Genomic DNA, 20,187 nt, shown 5'->3' with positions numbered 1-20,187 from the left:
ATAAAATATTACTTTGCATTATAAGAACCCTAGATATTCACTGAAAAAAACAAAGGTTCAAGTGATGTTACATTTAGGAATTGTAATTCTATCTTACTTTACATATAAAAACCCTATAAGTTCACTGCAAAGGCAAAGGTTAAAATAACGTTATACTAAGGTGACAATTTCAGTGACAATGTAATGTTTTAAACCTAAAAAAACAATGAAATTCACCAGTCATAGTTATTGCTAGTAACAATAAATGTGCCATAAAGTAACTATACCTTGCACCCTTCACGTACTGCTAATTACCTCACGTATTACATCACTCATGACATGTTCTATGACACCCTTTCTGACCTCACTGTAATATCTGAAATGACATAATTAATGCCAAAACTATGCACGACAAGTGTGCGAGCTACATGTACTTGAGGGCATGAGTTACAAATACTAGAGATAACACTAACTTTGTATTTCAGTGGTGTTTTCAGTTTAAAACGTTATAATTGAAATTTTCACCTAACTATAACTTTACTTTAACCTTTGATTTTCTCTGTGATTATATATATATATACACACACACACACATATATACATATTTTAGCTACTGGCAGACACCAGTTAGTAGTTATTGTTGGGATATAGTTTCCATAGGAAAAGCGTTTTTGGTTTTTCTAATAACATTGGAGCTATTTGACAAATCTTAACATTTTCAAAACTAGTTTGCCACTCACTTCAGCTGCTGTCGTAAAAGTGTTGGGGTGATTCCTCAAGCGGGGGTCGAGAAAAAGAGGGGGTCCCAAATCACATTTTCTCCATGCAATTTCCCAGAGGGATTTTAGACACAACTACACCCCGAACCACTGAACGAAGTTACATCTAATTTGGCAGAAAGCTAGATCATTGTCCAGAAATATATCTTTCTGTGATAGTAGTTTTGGAGTTACTAAAGAAAAGGATTTATGTATATCTAGGGCGCAAACAGTCCCTGGATCCCAGAGATCCCAAAATGAGATCTGATTGGCTGCCATCACTTCAACCAGGGCGTGATGGCAGCCATCTTAGGACTCAGACTTTTTGACAAAGCCAATAAGTCTGCTTCAGTATGTTTGGTGGGCACCATCATCTCTTTGACTTGCTCCTCCCCATGCCCTAAACTTTAGGTCTCACCAGAGACAGCGCATGTGCTGTCACCTTTGAGATATTTGGTTACTTACAGGGGAGTTAGAACTTGTGCAATACTTACCATTGGTTGGCTTAATCATTGCTCTAATTTCTTACCTTCTCTTTGGTCAGCGAGTTCTGACTTTGCCTGCTCTTCATGTGTTTGACTCTACTCTGCAGCATGGCCCAAGTACTGCTTCCCAGTGTCCATACTATGTGTGCTGCTTTCAGAAGTATTTATTTTCCATATTTCTACTCTTATCTGCTGGCCTGTATAAATAGCCTGTCAAGGACTCTTCCTTCTGTCAACACCTCTCATCATACAATGCCCCACAAATCTTCCCCTCATGGCATTGTTGCGTAGGTTCTCATTATCCTAATGAGACTACTGGACTTGGGCAGCAGAATCACTTGTATTGCGGGGGACTGAGTCTGATCCCACACCAGGTGACACCTGTCGGCCTAATCCGGGTTTTGTTCTGGCTAACTAGCAGTGCCTCATCTCTACCCAAGAGCAGGGATGATTAGGCAACCGGGCGCATGACATACATGACTCCTTAGGGGAATCGTGGTCACTCCGATCTCATCCGTTTCTCTCAGTTACATTAGTCTCACATATGCAAGGACGATCAGAGGCAGAGTATAGTTCAATAAGGTTTTATTGAAGTAACTGCATCTTAGATAATAAAGCATGTATTTCAATAACTCGGACGATGAAGCACAATAAGATTACAATTGTGACAAGAAGAGTAAAACACAAGAATAATGCTACCATACTGTCACTAAGGTTTGTAGGGATAGTTCCTACCTAAGCTATGTTAGAGCACAGCATGTTAAGCTCTAATTCTGCCTTTCAGGTTCCCCCTGGGAAGACTTCATCCCTCGTACCTGAGCAAGAGGCCTGTAGTCTACATAAGCAGCATCTGCAAAGCAATCAGCAATCAGCATACAGTTGTGGTCCTCTGGCTGGAATCTCCCTCTAACGTACATGGGTCAAAGTAGTGTTTTTATAATAAAACATCTGGTGTTCCAAGAAAGGATCTCCACGTAAGAGGGTGTATATTTCTGTGAACATTGGAGACAAAGCGTACCACTTTTGCAGACAACCTATCTTTCTGCAGCCTTGAGAAAAGCACAGAGTGAAAGAAATGTCTTGTTTAAGAACGCAGTTCTGGCCTAGGCAAAGAACAGCTAGATAGAGAGAAATAAAACAAGACCGCAAATGTGGCTATTGTTAAAATAATATAACGGAGCTGGAATAATACATATCTAGGTTAAAGTGCACAGCGGCAGGCCTAGTTTGCTAAAATAGCGTATCTAAAATGATAGCTAAAATGGCTACACAACAGCACCACCCCACGTGTGCTCCCTTTTGTTCCCCTTGACTGTGGGTTATAGGCCCTTAAGTGGGCTGGGTCCTTCCAGGTCTCAGAACCAGCAGTAATTAAAAAATGACATTGAAACCTGTCCTAATCAGGCCCTAGATGTTTGTCTTTAACTTTAAAGGCAAAAACACCCAATTGATGTGGCAGCAATAACGGCTTTGCCCTTTCATTCACGGCAGCAATGCAGTCCATTTCCATTTCATGTTTTACTTCAAATAGTGTCCATAACAGTATGTGATTTTTCCAGGTGTGTTTCTGTAGCGTTTTTAAGCGACACAAGCCTTGGACTCTCTCCAAAGCACTCACAGTGGTCATGTATGTGCAAATTACAATGTGGTTTCCACGGTAAAGTGAGTGAAGGAGGTCCACAGTTATTGAAACTTGGAGAGCCGGAGGAAAACAAATTGCAGCTTTTGTGAGTGGTGGGGTGAAAGGAGGTGTGTGCAGGAGGGAGATGATGTGTGACGTGCAGATGGAGGACTTTAGAAAGATATAGGGAGGAAAAGGACATAAGTATCGAACACAATGAATGCAGAGGAAAGTGTTGTGACGGGGAGAAGGGGAGTGGTTGAGACACTTTCCAGAGACTAATGGTGGGTGAGCCAAGAAGTTAACAGGGACAGCCGAGCAAAGAATCTGGATTGGTTATAATACCCCGTGCACGAGCTGAGTACTGAAAATGTTTGCTATTTAAATCATACAACAAACGTCACATAAAATATGATAAAGTCTCTTCTAAAATTATTTTTTTTAAATGTATGTCTTAAACAAGTCGAAGCTTTGAGATTGATATGTCATTCTGAGCGCTGAACTGATTAAAAGAGTTAGTTTTTTAAACATGAACTTAGAACCTGCCCTCGCCCTAGAGACAGTGCCATTATCCAACTAAGAGGCAACACATGTTATAATGTGAACACTATATGTGCGCCAAATCATTATTGAGCAACATTATATATAGTCTATTAAATACAAGAGGTGTTTGTACAGCTGGTGTCCCGAACTCACAGTTTTGAGAGTGCTTTATTCTGCGGTTATGAAGAAAATTGAGTTTTGGTGAAATAAAACAGGTGCCTAGCCAGGTTTCCTGGTCGCACTTTGTAAAAAAATCACTCAGTAAAAGAATATCTTAAACCTGGTTTCCTGGTTCCAAAGTTGGCACCTCCTGGGTAAAGCACTGGGTGGCAGGCATGCGCTACATGAAAGCTCGGCTCATCGCGGGCTTGAGGTTCCAGCAGGACCTAGAGCCGAGCCGGAGCCAGGCTTCAGGGTCGAGCCTGGCTCGAGCTTTCAGTGGCTCGCCCACTTTGACCCGGCATTAGTATTATTCACAACAGCACATTGTTACTCGATTTAATACTGTTAACATTCACTGGCAAAGCCAATAGGCCGTGGTTGTTCTAGTTAAATTCTCTTATATGTATGGATGCAATAGATACAGAAAACTCACAGGGACGCAGAATAACACAGGTGCGGTGTCATACTTTGTGAAGCACGGGATTGTAGGGCAAGTACTTTAAACCACCTACTTAATTGTACATTCCCCGCCTCTTGGGACAAATCCCCAGGTATGCTTCTAGGCCACGCCCCCTTTACCCCTTTAAAGCGCCCCTCCCCACCTTTTCATCTCATAAAGCAGGGGTGAGTTGGGTTTCCAGCACTCTTCCCTCGTGTGTTTGTTTATTCTGGCACCTGCCCCCCCCCCCCTCCCCCTCCCCAGTGCTGACTCAGCATCAGGGCCAGGGTGCAAGGGTCGGGCTTGTCCGCCCCTCATCATCACTGCGCCGCGTGACATCGCTCCTCCTCCTTCCACCGATGCCCCTCCTGCTCTTCCGAGCCCTCCCTCCTCTTGTCTGCCCCTCCCCTCTTTAAGGCAGCTCCCTCCCCCCCCTCCAGAGTGTCAAGCTTCTCTTCCGTTCCTACTCCAGTGCCTCTTCTGGACTCCTTTCGGTGTCTGCCTTTTCTCTCTCCCTATCTTACTCCTCCTGCTGAGCAGCAAAGACGCCTCCTTCCCTCCTGCAGCGTCAGGCCGCCCTCTGCCACAGCCTGCTCCTCTCCCGCCCCAGCCCTGCTTGCCCTTCCCGCACCCGCGTCCGTCTGTCCGGCCTTCTTCCTACACTGATCGTGGTTTGTCCTGCCCTCTGTCTCCAGGCTGTGACCCTGCCCCCTCCTTTACTCTACACTTCCCGTAGCGCCTACAGGCACCCGTGCTCGCTGCCTCTGTGCCCCAACCCCACTTTTAATTTCCTCTGAAGTTAACCCCACCCAACCAGTGACCAGGCCACACCCACCTCTTTCTAGTCAGTCCACTCGCCTCACTCACTGCTCAGGAAAAACCTCTCCCTTCACACCTGTCTCTCCTCTCCCTCACCCAGTGCCACCCCCTTCACACCTGTCTCTCCTCTCCCTCACCCAGTGCCACCCTCTCCCTTCACACCTGTCACTCCACTGCCACAGCCAGTCTCACCCTCTCCCTTCACACCTGTCTCTCCTATCCCTCACCCAGTGTCACCCTCTCCCTTCACACCTGTCTCTCCTCTCCCTCACCCAGTGCCATCCTCTCCCTTCACACCTGTCCCTCTTCCCTCACCCAGTGTCATCCTCTCCCTTCACACCTGTCTCTCCTCTCCCTCACCCAGTGCCACCCTCTCCCTTCACACCTGTCACTCCACTGCCACAGCCAGTCTCACCCTCTCCCTTCACACCTGTCTCTCCTATCCCTCACCCAGTGTCACCCTCTCCCTTCACACCTGTCTCTCCTCTCCCTCACCCAGTGCCATCCTCTCCCTTCACACCTGTCCCTCTTCCCTCACCCAGTGTCATCCTCTCCCTTCACACCTGTCTCTCCTCTCCCTCACCCAGTGTCACCCTCTCCCTTCACACCTGTCTCTCCTCTCCCTCACCCAGTGCCATCCTCTCCCTTCACACCTGTCCCTCTTCCCTCACCCAGTGTCATCCTCTCCCTTCACACCTGTCTCTCCTCTCCCTCACCCAGTGTCACCCTCTCCCTTCACACCTGTCTCTCCTCTCCCTCACCCAGTGTCACCCTCTCCCTTCACACCTGTCTCTCCTCTCCCTCACCCAGTGCCATCCTCTCCCTTCACACCTGTCCCTCTTCCCTCACCCAGTGTCATCCTCTCCCTTCACACCTGTCTCTCCTCTCCCTCACCCAGTGCCACCCTCTCCCTTCACACCTGTCACTCCACTGCCACAGCCAGTCTCACCCTCTCCCTTCACACCTGTCTCTCCTATCCCTCACCCAGTGTCACCCTCTCCCTTCACACCTGTCTCTCCTCTCCCTCACCCAGTGCCATCCTCTCCCTTCACACCTGTCCCTCTTCCCTCACCCAGTGTCATCCTCTCCCTTCACACCTGTCTCTCCTCTCCCTCACCCAGTGTCACCCTCTCCCTTCACACCTGTCTCTCCTCTCCCTCACCCAGTGTCATCCTCTCCCTTCACACCTGTCACTCCTCTCCGTCACCCTCTCCCTTCACACCTGTCACTCCTCCCTCACCCAGTGTCACCCTCTCCCTTCACACCTGTCACTCCTCCCTCACCCAGTGTCACCCTCTCCCTTCACACCTGTCACCCCTCCCACAGCCAGTTCCAGTCTCCCCTTTCACACCTGTTACCCTTCTCCCACACCCAGTGCCAGGCTCTCCTGTCACACCTGTCACCCTTCCCCCACATCCAGTGCCAGTCTCTTCTTTCACACCAGTCCCCTCTTTCTCCCCCCCACCCCCAAAACCCAGTGCCAGTCTCTCCTTGTGCCCTTCTCTCACCTCTCTTTCTGGACAGTCAGTGTTGAGCTCTCCACTCTTCTCACACTGTGTGACTCTTCAGCCGCCAGTGGTAACCTTCCACCACCTTCCCTCCACAGGGTCCACCGCTAAACCTTCACCATAGGGCCCCCTGAACCTCCTTCGGTGTAGTGACCACCCTACCCCTCCACTCCAGATGCCTGTCCTCCAGTTCTCGGCTAACCTTTCCTGGCTTTTCCCCACATTGCCCTCCCTACCTGAGCGCCTAGAGGCAGCCGCTGGAGCAGGGTTCCGCTGGGTGGAGGTGGCCTGGCCCTACGAATGGGCCCCGGAGCTCCTGCGGCAAGAGACAGAGAAGAACCGACTGAGAGTCGTGCTCCTCAACACCCCACCAGGTAACAAGCTCAGAAGGGTCACTGGAACCACCCCGCCTGCTCCGGAAGTGACGACGAGCTGACCAGGCCCCCTCTGTCCGGTCCAATCAGTACATAGGCCCAGAGCCGGCCTTTGCTTAGATAGCGCACTGGGCGAAACCAAACTTTTGTGTGGATCTTGGTATAAGGGTGAATATGGCAGTCAGTCCCCGCCCACCTCTGAAGGGCAGCGCCCTGGGCCCAGCTCGCCCATGCTGAAGGCCGGCCCTGATAGGCAGGTGACACCGCCCAGAACCATGGAAGTGTCCACCACACCTTATCCTGTAGCACTAGTGACTACACAGACCCGAGCATTAGAAGCCCCTTACCCTCCATTAGTGCTTGAAAATATACAAACCGGTAGTGGAAGCCGGATCCCTAGAGCACACTCTATCTCAATTAGTAGTGATACCAGTAAAAAGAGACCACTAGAACCTCTCCAGCCCCTTCCAGTAGTAATAACTAATAATCAGAGGAGGGCACTAGAAGTCTCCGCCTTTTCCTCTAGTGCAAACCAATAGACAGAAGGGTTAAAAAACCCTCCCTGCTTTTCCTGTGGCGATAAACAATAACAAGCATTTGCAATGCAATAGGTCTCGCGTTTTCTTGGGTTAAAGCTATTGCAATTGTAAATTCAGAACTGGATTTTTCTTGCCACATTAATTTGTCAACCGTGTCTCATAAATTTGTCTTTTCCTGCCATGTTTTGGTGGTCACTGGTAGCTACTGACTTCAGAAACGTCTGAACAGAAATTGGAAAATAAGGCTAGAAAAGTATTTTATTTTTATTTTAGCAGAATGAAAAGTCTTGCAAGAGTTCTTGCCTCCCATTTGAACAAAGCTCTAATGAAGTTAATGATAGCAGAGCAGCCTGAGAAGATTTATGGCCCAGATAAAGGAGATAAGCAATGCCCCCTGTGCAGTGTCCTGAGTCCTGGCAGGGAGGGGGTCTGGAGAGAGAGAGACTGCGAGGCAAAGCAAGTGTCACATCAATGCTTCTAGGTTTAACTACATTTTACCAGAAGGCGCATATTGTGGCTTTCGTGAGAAGTGAGCTAATAGACTGGGTGTTTCTTTTGTAGAATAAGCTTATTTTAGGAGCCAGAGGTAAACGAGGACAGCACTGAAATAAAGCCAAAACAAATGTCTGCAACATGGGAGGAGGTGGGAGGAACGGAGTGCTGCAATCAAACAGGCAGCTACCAGCCTAAAACACCCACGGTGAAAAGGCAGCAGCAAAGAAATAACAAAAAAAGTCCGTCACGGCAACAGATAAAGAGCCAAAGTGGAATAATACAGTAGTTGGTCACTGCTCTGAAACAGAAAAAGGCAGAACTGACCACTAGCGAGCAAGAATTTTTAAAGGACACTGCAACCATCAAATGAAATCGCTTAAAGCCATAAGAAGTATACTGAAAGTATACACGAGGTTGAACGCTTACACTCGACCTAAAAATAGACAAAACCCCTCCTGCCTCTTCCAATAGTGCAAACCAATAACAGAGAAGGAAAGTACTAAGCTTGGAATAGTGATAATAAATAGAATATCTCACTAGACCCTCTTCAGTAGTGATACCCAGTAACAAGAGGTCACTAGAATCTCTTCCAGTACTGACACCCAATAAATGAGGTCAGTAGAGCCCTCCTCTTCCAGAAGTAATTCAATCGCAAGCAGCGCCCACACCTCTTCTGATAGTGATGGACGGTACACATATCAGTCTGGTCACTACAGGCTCCTCCCAGACTGAGAACCAGTGCATGTAGCTTGGTCACCTCAGCCTTAGTCGTCTCTAAACAACTAAGACAGAATGAAAATGTCTTAGGAAACTCATGATGCATTAGTTTTTCAACAACAAAATGTCAACTATAAACAAGTGCACTCAAACCTGCAACTGCAGCTCATAAACCAGACCAGACTGGTAGGCGATGGAACTTTTAGACCAGAGTGAGAAGAGGCCAACTCTGGCACCACTATGAGGTTCTAATGACAGAATATGAAAAATATAAATCAGTCTTACATATTGTCTATCAGACTCCATCCAAGGGATACCAAACTGGAATTGCGTGGCGGGCAAAACAAAACAATGGATTTAGGCCCAGATCGGTGACTGCATCTTCAGCATCGTCAAAGAGTTCTCCAACCCCAGCGCCAGCGCCAACGCCGTCACGCCCTCACAGGATTTGTGCGAATCCCTCGCCACTTTCTTCCATCGCAAGATCAGCGACCTCCACGACAGCTTCGGACACCAGACCCAACCATACACCACTGAACCCGCTTCCCCGGACATCACCCTCAACAACTGGACCCACATCAACACGGAAGAAACCAAATCCATCATGAACTCTATCCACTCCGGTGCCCCTTCGGACCCCTGCCCGCACTTCATCTTTAACAAAGCCAACGACATCATCGCCCCGCACCTCCAGACCGTCATCAACTCTTCTTTTTCTTCTGCTACCTTCCCCGAATGCTGGAAGCACGCTGAAGTCAACGCCCTACTAAAGAAACCTACGGCTGACCCAAGCGACCTGAAAAACTTCCGCCCCATCTCTCTTCTACCTTTCCCAGCCAAGGTAATAGAAAAGACCGTCAACAAACAGCTGACCACCTTCCTGGAAGACAACAACCTGCTCGACCCTTCACAAACCGGATTCCGAACCAACCACAGCACGGAAACCGCCCTCATCTCAGTCACAGACGACATCAGAACCCTGATGGACAACGGTGAAACAGTCGCCCTCATTCTCCTCGACCTCTCGGCTGCCTTTGACACCGTCTGTCACCGCACCCTAATCACCCGCCTACGCTCCACCGGGATCCAAGGCCAGGCACTGGACTGGATCGCCTCCTTCCTCGCTAACCGCTCCCAAAGAGTTTACCTCCCTCCGTTTCGCTCAGAACCCACCAAGATCATCTGCGGCGTACCTCAAGGCTCATCGCTCAGCCCGACACTCTTCAATGTCTACATGAGCCCCCTCGCCGACATCGTACGCAAGCACGACATCATCATCACCTCCTACGCCGACGACACCCAACTTGTACTCTCCCTCACCAAGGACCCCGCCAGCGCCAAGACCAACCTACAAGAGGGTATGAAGGACGTCGCAGATTGGATGAGGCTCAGCCGCCTAAAGCTGAACTCTGAAAAAACGGAAGTCCTCATCCTCGGCAACACCCCGTCCGCCTGGGACGACTCCTGGTGGCCCACGGCCCTCGGCACCGCACCGACCCCCGCAGACCACGCCCGCAACCTCGGCTTCATCTTGGACCCTCTTCTCACCATGACCAAGCAAGTCAACGCCGTGTCCTCCGCCTGCTTCCTCACTCTCCGCATGCTCCGTAAGATCTTCCGCTGGATCCCCGCCGACACCAGAAAAACCGTGACCCACGCCCTCGTCACGAGCCGCCTGGACTACGGCAACACCCTCTACGCCGGGACCACAGCCAAACTCCAGAACCGCCTGCAACGCATCCAAAACGCCTCGGCCCGCCTCATCCTCGACGTACCCCGCAACAGCCACATCTCCGCACACCTGAGACACCTGCATTGGCTCCCAGTCAGCAAAAGGATCACCTTCCGTCTTCTCACCCACGCACACAAAGCCCTCCACAACAAGGGACCGGAATACCTCAACAGACGCCTTAGCTTCTACGTCCCCACCCGCCCCCTCCGCTCCGCTGGCCTCGCACTTGCTGCCGTCCCTCGCACCCGCCGCTCCACGGCGGGTGGGAGATCTTTCTCCTTCCTGGCGGCCAAGACCTGGAACTCCCTCCCCACCAGCCTCAGGACCACCCAGGACCACTCCGCTTTCCGGAGACTCCTAAAGACTTGGCTGTTCGAGCAGCGATAACCCCCCCTTTCCCCCCTAGCGCCTTGAGACCCGCACGGGTGAGTAGCGCGCTTTATAAATGTTAATGATTTGATTTGATTTGATTTGATTTGATTTGATTTGATTTGACTGGGTGAATGTTTGACCTTGTTCAGTATTCCGTCCATCATCTGTTCTTTTTTGCAGTGCAAACCGGCTACTGGGCCCCAGCTGTGGGGTTTGGGGCATTTGCCTCTGATATTCTGGAACCTGTCCATCCTACTGTCGCTCTGCAGACTGTGCCAAGTACAACCCTTTCAGCGTTTGACTCTCAGTGGTAGCAATGGCGAGCAGTCAGAGGCCTCTGAGGAGGGGTTGAGGAGTCTTCATGCTCCAAATGCTGGGTGTGACGATGGTGCCCCGCCATCATTTCAAGGTCCGTTTCACAGTCACTTATCAGCCTCACTCCTGCACAGTTACTTCTTTAGTGTCTCCTTTTAATCAGCCACTTGCACTGGGTCAAGCTGGGGAGTAGAGCTGACCTCTGGTTCTTGAGCACCTCTGGGCACTATGGCACCCAGTATCTTAGGCTCTGGCAATGCAAGGCAGGTCCTTAGTACACAAAGCTCTGTACCTTCCGTGCAGGACACCGGATCTTGGTACTGATTCTCAGGTGAACGTTGGTGATGCCGGGAGAGCCAGCCAGTTGTCCAATCAGATTTGAAATTTGCCCCAAAGCTGTGGCAGGAATACATCACAATGGCAAGTATTTTCTGGTCAGTGGGCTTCTGCTCCAGAGCAAACATCTTTAGGAGAAAGTGCAGACTTTTTTTTTTTCCGTACAAAGCACCAGATCCGCTGATCAGCCCATCTACTCCTGTGAGGAAAGTCCACGTTGGCCTTGCTTCAGGTCCACATCCAGACAGGTGTGGTTCAGGTGTTGCTCTGACACACATAACATGCTGCAACTGATGTGGTTAAAGCCCATCTGAACTAAAGGTCTGTTCTAATGATGGTTTGGATGGAGTACACTTGACTTCACAAAGAATTCAGGGGAGGGATCCCATAAGCAGTCCAGGGAGAGGTGAAACAGACAACTCTGACTACCACTAATAATATGTGGGACCATAGAGCTGTAGTATCTCCATGCTCTATGGAAGTATACCTCTATTCCCACTATGCAGTCACATCAGACGTTGTCACGCTTTGCTGTGAAAGGCAAGTGTGGCCATTTACCTGTTTTTATTTCTGCAGACTATATTTCACAGAGCATGTCCCCAGTTGCACTGCCATATGACTTGCAGATCTCTTTAATTCTCATTTCAATTATGTACTTTTTTAAATGTAATTCTTTTATGCCATTGAATATTACTTTCCTACTAAAGCAAATCAAAAAACTGTATTTTGTCAGCTTTTCACAACTCCTTTCAAGTTATATGCTTCCCGATAGTTCTTTTTACACATCAAGATGCCAAGATTTACACATTACATATTCCCTTATTTGACAGTAAGTCCTACATTGACAATTAATATTTTGGCCCTTTTTCATTGCGATCGAACTTGAAAGTACAATTCACAACCAGCGTATAAATCGTTTGATGCCCTCACTTTGTACATTAATAATATCACTAGTAGGGTACACGCATCCCTTTCAAGATGACAGGACTTTGAAACAATGTCTATCAGCTGGTTCATCAAATCTGAGTGGAATTCCACTCCTCACAATATGGTGGGTCCCACTGATGGAGGCTTTGAAAATAATGAAGTACCACTAACCATGTAGCCTTTAAAACAAACATGAGATAGAACTTCCAATGTGACGCAAGATAGGGACACCCAAGTGTGGCGCCCGCATCAGCATGTTAGTACGAGGAACAGATCAAAAGATATTGTTTAGTAACAGTATGCTTTTTTAGTGTTGATATTTTTGTTAGCTTTTTCCTACATATCTAGGACAATATGCACTTATGTTGTGTGTAACTGATTACTTTCAGAACAATAGAAGAGTTGTGCAGGTAATTTAATTATGTCCTGAAGAAGGACCCATTTTGTGTGTTGGAGATGCACACACAAAATGGTGAGACTCTGAAATTCAGTGGCTGCTCCACTTTGTATGGATTATCCTGACTTAATTTGTGAATGTTTTCACCCGGCCTCTTACCTTGGAGCTCTTCAGATGCAGGCTTACTACTGTTACTGTGACCTCGTCACCATTTGTTCCTGTACACTAGTTGCTTCTTGGCACATATCTACCTGAGAATACTGAATCAATGTTCTTTACCTTGTTCAGTTTTATCACCCTGGATGTTGGGTCTCTGATTTACGAAGCTTGTCAGCCTTGATGAAGTCCAATAGGAAGAAACACGCCAGGTGCCCTGGATGTTCCATGTACTTCTCTTTTCACAGTACCAACTGTATGTTGAAAAAATTCTGGAAGGGCAATTTTTTTTCCCCAGTGAATCTTTGCTCCAAAGCTTGGATTAATTAAAAACTACTAAGCCTACTTTGAAATTTGATGTGTGCTCCAATACTTTTCATGTCTGAAAAAGAACCCAGTCTGGTCTAAAATCTACTGGGTAGGAACTGGAGTTTGTTGAAACATATTGAATAATATGAATGTTCAGAAATAGTGATCGTAAGATATTGAGATCCATGGGCAGATCCCAGGACACCAATACTACAGTGCCTAGATGTCAATGGACCTTTGTGCGCTTTATAAACCTTGGTCATTTATAAATCTTGGTCTTTTCATTGGTTCATTTGAGGACACTTCAATTGAAGGTGCAGAAAAGAAGCATTTATAAGATTCCACAGACCTTCAGACGCCCCACCTCCATGTTTTGCATACCACCCAGAGTACCCAGATAAATGTGTAATATGAGATATAGAGGTGAGTGCAACGTAGGTGCCCTCTTATCATTTCACTGTGTTGCCATTCAGGCTGGTGAAAAGATCCACGTGTTTTAACAAAAAGACTTATCCTGCAGGCTAATCTGTTTCATCAGGAAGGAATTTCCCTTTGTCCATATCTAAATGATTGGCTTCTGCATCCGCTCATTTTTGTTTATTAACCTTCTCTAATCACGCCTGGTGACTATACAGAAATTAATGCTGAAAGGTACGCAATAGTGTACCTTGATGGGATCGGTGATGCTTGGAAAGTAGTCACACTCTGGCCTAGTTTTCTGGGCCTTCTGTTTCAGGAGGTCACAGCAAGGATTTTGTAGTTCTCAGGGTCATATGCCTACCTGTGTATTTGTGATGACATAGTGTAACTACATCTCAGGCCTCCTCTGATTGTCTATTTTGAGGTCAGTTGAGTTCACACTTTATGATGTTTGGCCCAGTGAAGCACCTTGTAAAAGGCACTGCGAGGGTGCTTGGTTCCACCATCTCTATGTAGGATGATGTCTACTTAGCACCATATCATGTTGTTATGACAATGAATTCCAGAGGTAACTCGATCAATCAGGATTTGTAAAGCACAGCTAATTACCTAAGAGGATATCCAGGTGCTTGCAGGTCCCAGAGGTTCGTTCGAATAGCAAGGTCCTGAGGGCCCTTCGGAATTACGAAAGTGAGGTGATTACTGAAGTTGCATGGGGAGGCTGCACATAAAGTGTGGCGGGAGCAAGGGGAAAGCAGTGAAAAACGAGGGAAAAGCAAGGAGAAGGCACTAAAAACAGTGGGAAAGCAGGGAGAAATTAGTGAAAATGAGGGAAAAAGGAGAAGGCACACAAAAAAAGGGAGGGGGAGATCAAGGCGAAAACAGGAAAAGCAAGGCAAAGGCACTAAAAGCTGGGGAAAAAGCAAGGAGAAGACAGGAGCAGGAGCAATACAGCAGCACAGGGAGAGCTGGGCCTTGGATGCAGTAGTCAGCCTTCAGTGAGTGCAGAAACATTGCTCCAAGGAGGAGATGAGAAGATCCTTCAATCCATGGGCAGAGGTCATTTGGGTGCTGCATGTTTTTTTCCACCCTCAAACTAGAAACTTGTTTTGGTGCATACAGACAACACGGTCATGCATGTATATATCAAGCCATAGTGCAGATACCAGATTAGAGCACTATAAATATGGCTTTTAATTTAATCTCCTGCGTAGAGGAGGACTTTTGATCCCTGATATTGGTTTAGATCCAGAGAGTGGGGAATGTCAGGCCAACAATTTGAGGGAGGTGTCTCCCATCTTCCAGGCACTGTCTTTACATTGAGAGGTGTTCCAAAACTTGTGCCAGAGTTTCGGGGAAGACTACACTGATCGTATTTTGATTTCTCAGGTTTATCTTAACATTCCATGATTCTTGGAATTGGGAACAGATGTTGTGTTCCTGTTTTTGAATTCCTGATGCTTTCCCCTATTTCTACACATTCTGAATGTTCAACTTCAAACCAGAAAAGTTTATAAAAATGTGATGGCTGAAATGCTTGAATTAATTTTAGCAAATGGTAATTACTTGGGCCACATCCCAGTTCATCGTTATTTTGCACAACATGCCACCCCAGTTTAGACCCAGCTATATGCAAAGCAGTCTTGTTAGACCTGTCAGCCCTAGGGTGGTCTTTCCCCGAACGTTTTGCCTACTTTCGTCCATTTTGTTTGGATTTTTGCTATGTTGGCCTTTTGACTCTGCATTTTACCACTGCTAACCAGTGCTAAAATGCATGTGCTTACTCCCCTAGACATGGTTTGATTGGCATATGCCTGATTGGCCTATTTAATTTACATGTAATTCCCTTGGAGAGTGGTATACCATATACCAGGGGCCTGTAGAGTAGGTGTTACAAGTGGGCCTGCAGCAATTATTGTGCCACCCACTTATGTAGCGTCTTAAAACTTGTCCCAGGCCTGCCATTGCAGCCTGAAGGCTGTGTCCCACTGTCATGTCGACTTGGCATTTAAAACCCATTGCCGAATCTTAAACTCCCCTTTTATTACATACAAGTCACCCCTAAAGTAGGCCCTAGGTAGCCCATAGGGCAGGGTACTGTGTAGTTAAAAGGTAGGACATGTACTTTTTAATTTTACATGTCCTAGTAGTGAAAAACTCCCAAATGTGTTACCTCTCTACTGAGAGGCCTATCCCTCCCATAGGGTAACATTGGGGATTCCTTATTAAAATTAATAAATTGTAATTCCTAAACCAGAGGTGGTAGTTATGTCATGGTTTGTTTGGTATCTATGAACTTGTAGTGATAAACCCTCTTTAATAGTAAAATTGGATTTATCATCCCATAACTGGGTGTAACTGACAGTTGGGACTTTGTGAATTCACCTGAGACAGTCACACGGTGGGGGGATTAGCAGAGCCTGAACGGACCATTAACTGACTTGGTGGGGGAGGGAGCTAAGCACATCCCCATTTGCAACTAAATAGGCTGGGCTCTGCCACCACACAATAGGATTAATGACCCTGAATTGTCTGTGCAGCCAGTTAGGAGCCTGGGCAAAGCAGGCAGGAAATTCCTGGAACTTCAGAGAACCTTTCTGGAAATGTTACCCAACGTCTAGGAACAGGGATCCAGGGTATAAAAATAGGGCTCTCAGACCTGCTGCTCAGTTCACTACTGGACCTGAGGAAGGGCTCTTAGAGGATTACCTGCTCCTGTGACATGCTGTGCACTCTGCCAGACTGCTGCTGTACCTGGAAGGACTGCTTTGCTGCCTGGAGCCTGCTTGGAACTTTCATAGGCCAGCCCTGCATCACCAGCTGCACCCAGGACTACAGATGTTACTCCACGGGCTAGTTTAGGTGGTCTCCTGTTCTGAGCCACAGGGACGTAACAGGCTCCCACCATCTTAAACCTGCACCTGGACCCAGCCTGAGTGAGTCTTGCCCCCCCCCCCAAGAGGTCTCCATCCACTCCTGGACCCTTTGTAGTGGTGCTAAAAATGCCCAGGTGGCCATTTTCTAAAACTTTCTATTTTGAACCTTAAACTTTAAAAAATCATAACTACGCTTCTACTAATTGGACTTTGATGGTTTGGTGTCAAATAATGTATTACAATTTTCTGTATTTTTCTAATTTGGTTTAGGACTTTTAATGTGTTGTGTTTTTACTGTGTTGCTGTTAGTGTATTGCATAAATACTTAACATATTGCCTCTAAGTTAAGCATGGCTGCTTTTGTGCCAGCCTATCCAGGGTTAAGCAAAGGTTAAACTCCTTCTTTTTATGGTTCACCCTGCAAGGGATTGTGGCTGTTGCTTGGCCAGGGTTCACACCCCAGTCAACCAACAACCAAATTTCTGACAACCCTGCTCCAATAAGAACAGTCCAGCCGAACTGCCAGGCCAGCTCCTCCCTGACCTGGAAGATAAGCAACGCAGGACCTGTCTTACCCCATTTCTGGCTCGTCAGATAAGTGCAGCTTGCTTCCAGGGCACAGTGAGCATGAGACCCACTTCTGGGCATAGCTGTTGCACTTAGGGTGTCACCTGACGTATACAAAAAAGTGGTGGATGGAATGCTTGAATTATTCTCAGTAACCGGTATTTGCTCAGACCTCAGCCCAGTCTATCATCATTTTGCACAACATGTCACCTTAGTTTGGACCCAGCCATGTGCAAATCATTCTTGACTCTGCTCCAATGGGAACAGTCCAACCCGAACTGCCAGCCCTCCCAGAACTGGAACACAGGCAACTCAATCTAGACAAGCCCCAACTAGTGCGAAACCGGTCCTGGGTTGCTTATGTTCTGATTCAGAGAGGACCTGGTCTGGCAGTTTGGGCTGGACTGATCCCGTTGGAGCAGACTCCAGGCTGATTTGCATATGGCTGGGTCTAATCTGATAGTGTAATGCCTGGTAGAAGTGATTATTGCACCTGTGCTATGGGATTTGTTACTGTTTGTCAGAAAGCAATTGGGTCTCTTTCAGAGTTATAGGTGTCTATATAGAGCAAACCTACCATGCTGGGTAGCAGAGCACTCGCATCAGGCCCAGTGATCCACTGCTGAGCCAAAGCTATACACCTTTTAATGGTAGGGATGTATACCACGGTACATTCACACAAAATGAGCAAAATGACAACTAGAACAGAAGTCAAAGATGGAGACATGAGAAAAGTCCATGAGACCTTTTAGAGGTAGAGATTTCCCTTCCTCTTCCTGTTGGTGACAGAGGCCAGTTCTGAGCAGGGGGTGTGCACTAAGCCCGTCTCATGCTCCTGAAGGCTCCAGAAATCAGATGATCCCTAAAGGCGACGCCATAGTCTGGTCGTGGCACAATCTGCAGATGGTTGTAGAGGGTCCCTTTGTGGCAGAGAAAAAGCTGGTTCTCATCTCTTTTTAAGGGGGCTCCAGTGTCAGGGTCCATTCCCAGTGCACGACCAGATGCTCCCAACAAGTGAAAGCATGTCAGTCTAATCTACCTAGAAAGTGACAGTCTGCTTCTAGGAAAGGGCATGACGGAAGAGGCAAAGATCCAGGGCAAATAGGGAGGCAATTGGAAGGATAAAGAGAAGCCAAAAAACGAGGATAGAGAATGGAAAAGTTAGTACTTCAGGGTATACACACTCTCAGACAGGCACCATTAATTGCAGAGCAGCTCCTTAAAGATGGCGGATCCAGAGGACAAGAGACTGATTCCTGGTATCAGGACTCGCTGTTTGTTAGCGAAAATATCCTTGAAGGATGTTACACGAGATGTCCTTTCTGGTTGCCATAGCGTCACCATGGAGTTGTTTGGGGGGTGCGGACTAAGCTTTCTGATTCAGAGGTCTCATTTATTGTGAGGTTTTCCAAACGTAATTACTTTGAAACATGGTCCCAAGTTTTTATCAAAAGGTGGATAAAATGTTCATGCTGCATCTAAGACTGGATGTGGTTTTCACCCCAACCTTACTGGTCCCAAGGAGGACCCGTGTCATTCTTTGGATGAGGGAAGAGTTTATTCATCTCAGTGTGTCTGGAGCGTACTTCGGTCTGGCTCGATAGTAAATTGTGTGACTGTTGTTACTGCCTGTTCTGGGCAGTGGTGTAGTACTATATGTTAATGTGTCCCTGATAGAGACAAATATGTCACAGATAATCATAGTCCTGAGGTTGAATGGGGCTCCCTGGGCTGCAGGGGTCTTCCTCATACCCCTGGTGTGGGTTAAGACTTGATACTTTGACCATGAACAGCAGTAGTAAGACTGATCCCCACAGCTTACGTAGATGTGAGTAAAGAGCCCTATATGGATGGAGGCTTCTGGGCGCAGGCTCAGGGGTAGGTCGAGCGCACCCTTGCAGGAGTGTTTCTTGGACTTCTCCTTCAACCTTTGTGTCCCACTACCAGTGGACGTGGGAGTGCCTGGAGGGTTGACATTTGGCCAAGGATGCTGGGTTCTCCTTCACACACAGGAGTCACCTTTTCTGCTCCATAAGTAGGTTTGTGCCGTACAAATGCCTTAGTGTACATCCAGACAACGATTTTTTTTTTTTTTGTGTCCTTTTTTTATCAGGAGACCTGGGAAGAGGCGAGATGGGCCTTGGTGCGGTTCCTGGGAGGCAGGAGGACTTCCGGAAGGGGCTGGACCTTGCAGTGAAGTATGCGAAGGCCTTGGACTGCGAGAGGTAGGAGAAAAAGGATATCTGTGATGCTGGACACAGCCCTAGCTTCTGACTCTCCCAGTACAGAGCATCATCACTTGAAACATGCCCAACACCAGCTATGGATTCCAGGCTCTGTGGACCTAGAACCCCAAAATATTGGTCATAGAACCAAAGCAGAAAAGCGTAATGACTTTACTAAGCATCCCCATCGCAGCTCAGAGTGTGAAGTCAACGAATAGCAAAGCCTTCATTTTACTCCTACTTCCGGTCTTTAGAAAGGATAGTCCCCATATGGGAACAAAAATACGCTGTTAATTTATCATCCAATTGTCTGCCTCTTAAAAATCTGTCTCTCCAGATAACTGGTGCTGACCCTTTGTTTGGTAAATATTTGCCTGCGTTTTAAATGGCCACGTGTGACAATGCATGCCTGTATTTCGGACGGCCAAGTGTGACAGTGCCTGCTTGTGTTTCGGACGGCCAGGTATGACAGAGCCTGCCTGTGTTTTGGATGGCCAGCTTTGACAGTGCCCCCCTGTGTCTTGGATGGCCAGCCATGTCAGTGCTTGCCTGTGTTTTGGATGGCCAGCCATGACAGTGCCTGCCTGTGTTTTGGATGGCCAGCCATGACAGTGCCTGCCTGTGTTTTGGATGGCCAGCCATGACAGTGCCTGCCTGTGTTTTGGATGGCCAGCCATGACAGTGCCTGCCTGTGTTTTGGGCCAGCCATGACAGTGCCTGTCTGTGTTTTGGATGGCCAGCCATGACAGTGCCTGCCTGTGTTTCGGATGGCCAGCCATGACAGTGCCTGCCTGTGTTTCGGATGGCCAGGTTTGTCTGCACCTGCCTGTGTTTTGGATGGCCAGGTATGACAGTGCCTGTCTGTCTTTTAGATGGCCAGGTATGATCGTTCCTGTCTGTTTACAACCACTAGCTCAGGGGCTCTGTTTGATAGTTATTTGCCTGTGTGTTTAATAGCTAGGTCTGCCTGGGCATGCATGTCTCTAGTTCTACGGTCAGTCACCCTGGTCAGGTAATTATTTGCCTGTGTTTAGCATGGCCTGGTCTCTCTTCCTTCCTGACCCTCCAGTTGGTATTTTTTTGCCTGTGTTGAGAGATGGCCTGGGCTGTCTCTTT

General features: G+C 47.6%; 2 protein-coding genes across 2 annotated transcripts in view; both read left to right on the top strand.

The window, feature by feature from the left end:
* The window catches only part of LOC138286990 (uncharacterized), a 43,458-nt gene extending 37,020 nt beyond the window's left edge, over window positions 1–6,438 (top strand). The window contains exons 2-3 of the mRNA XM_069227353.1: window positions 4,833–5,993; window positions 6,115–6,438. Coding sequence (XP_069083454.1) covers window positions 4,833–5,993; window positions 6,115–6,438 — 1,485 coding nt within the window. The remainder of the gene's footprint in view (window positions 1–4,832; window positions 5,994–6,114) is intronic.
* Window positions 4,408–20,187, top strand: part of HYI (hydroxypyruvate isomerase (putative)) — a 58,058-nt gene continuing 42,278 nt past the window's right edge. Inside the window, exons 1-2 of the mRNA XM_069227805.1 lie at window positions 4,408–6,688; window positions 18,960–19,071. Of these exons, the coding sequence (XP_069083906.1) occupies window positions 6,490–6,688; window positions 18,960–19,071 (311 nt within the window). The 5' untranslated portion in view covers window positions 4,408–6,489. The remainder of the gene's footprint in view (window positions 6,689–18,959; window positions 19,072–20,187) is intronic.

This window comes from Pleurodeles waltl, chromosome 4_1 (genome assembly GCF_031143425.1).
Source record: "Pleurodeles waltl isolate 20211129_DDA chromosome 4_1, aPleWal1.hap1.20221129, whole genome shotgun sequence".
Classification (NCBI taxonomy): Eukaryota; Metazoa; Chordata; class Amphibia; order Caudata; family Salamandridae; genus Pleurodeles; species Pleurodeles waltl.
This window is presented reverse-complemented; position numbering and strand designations above follow the sequence as displayed.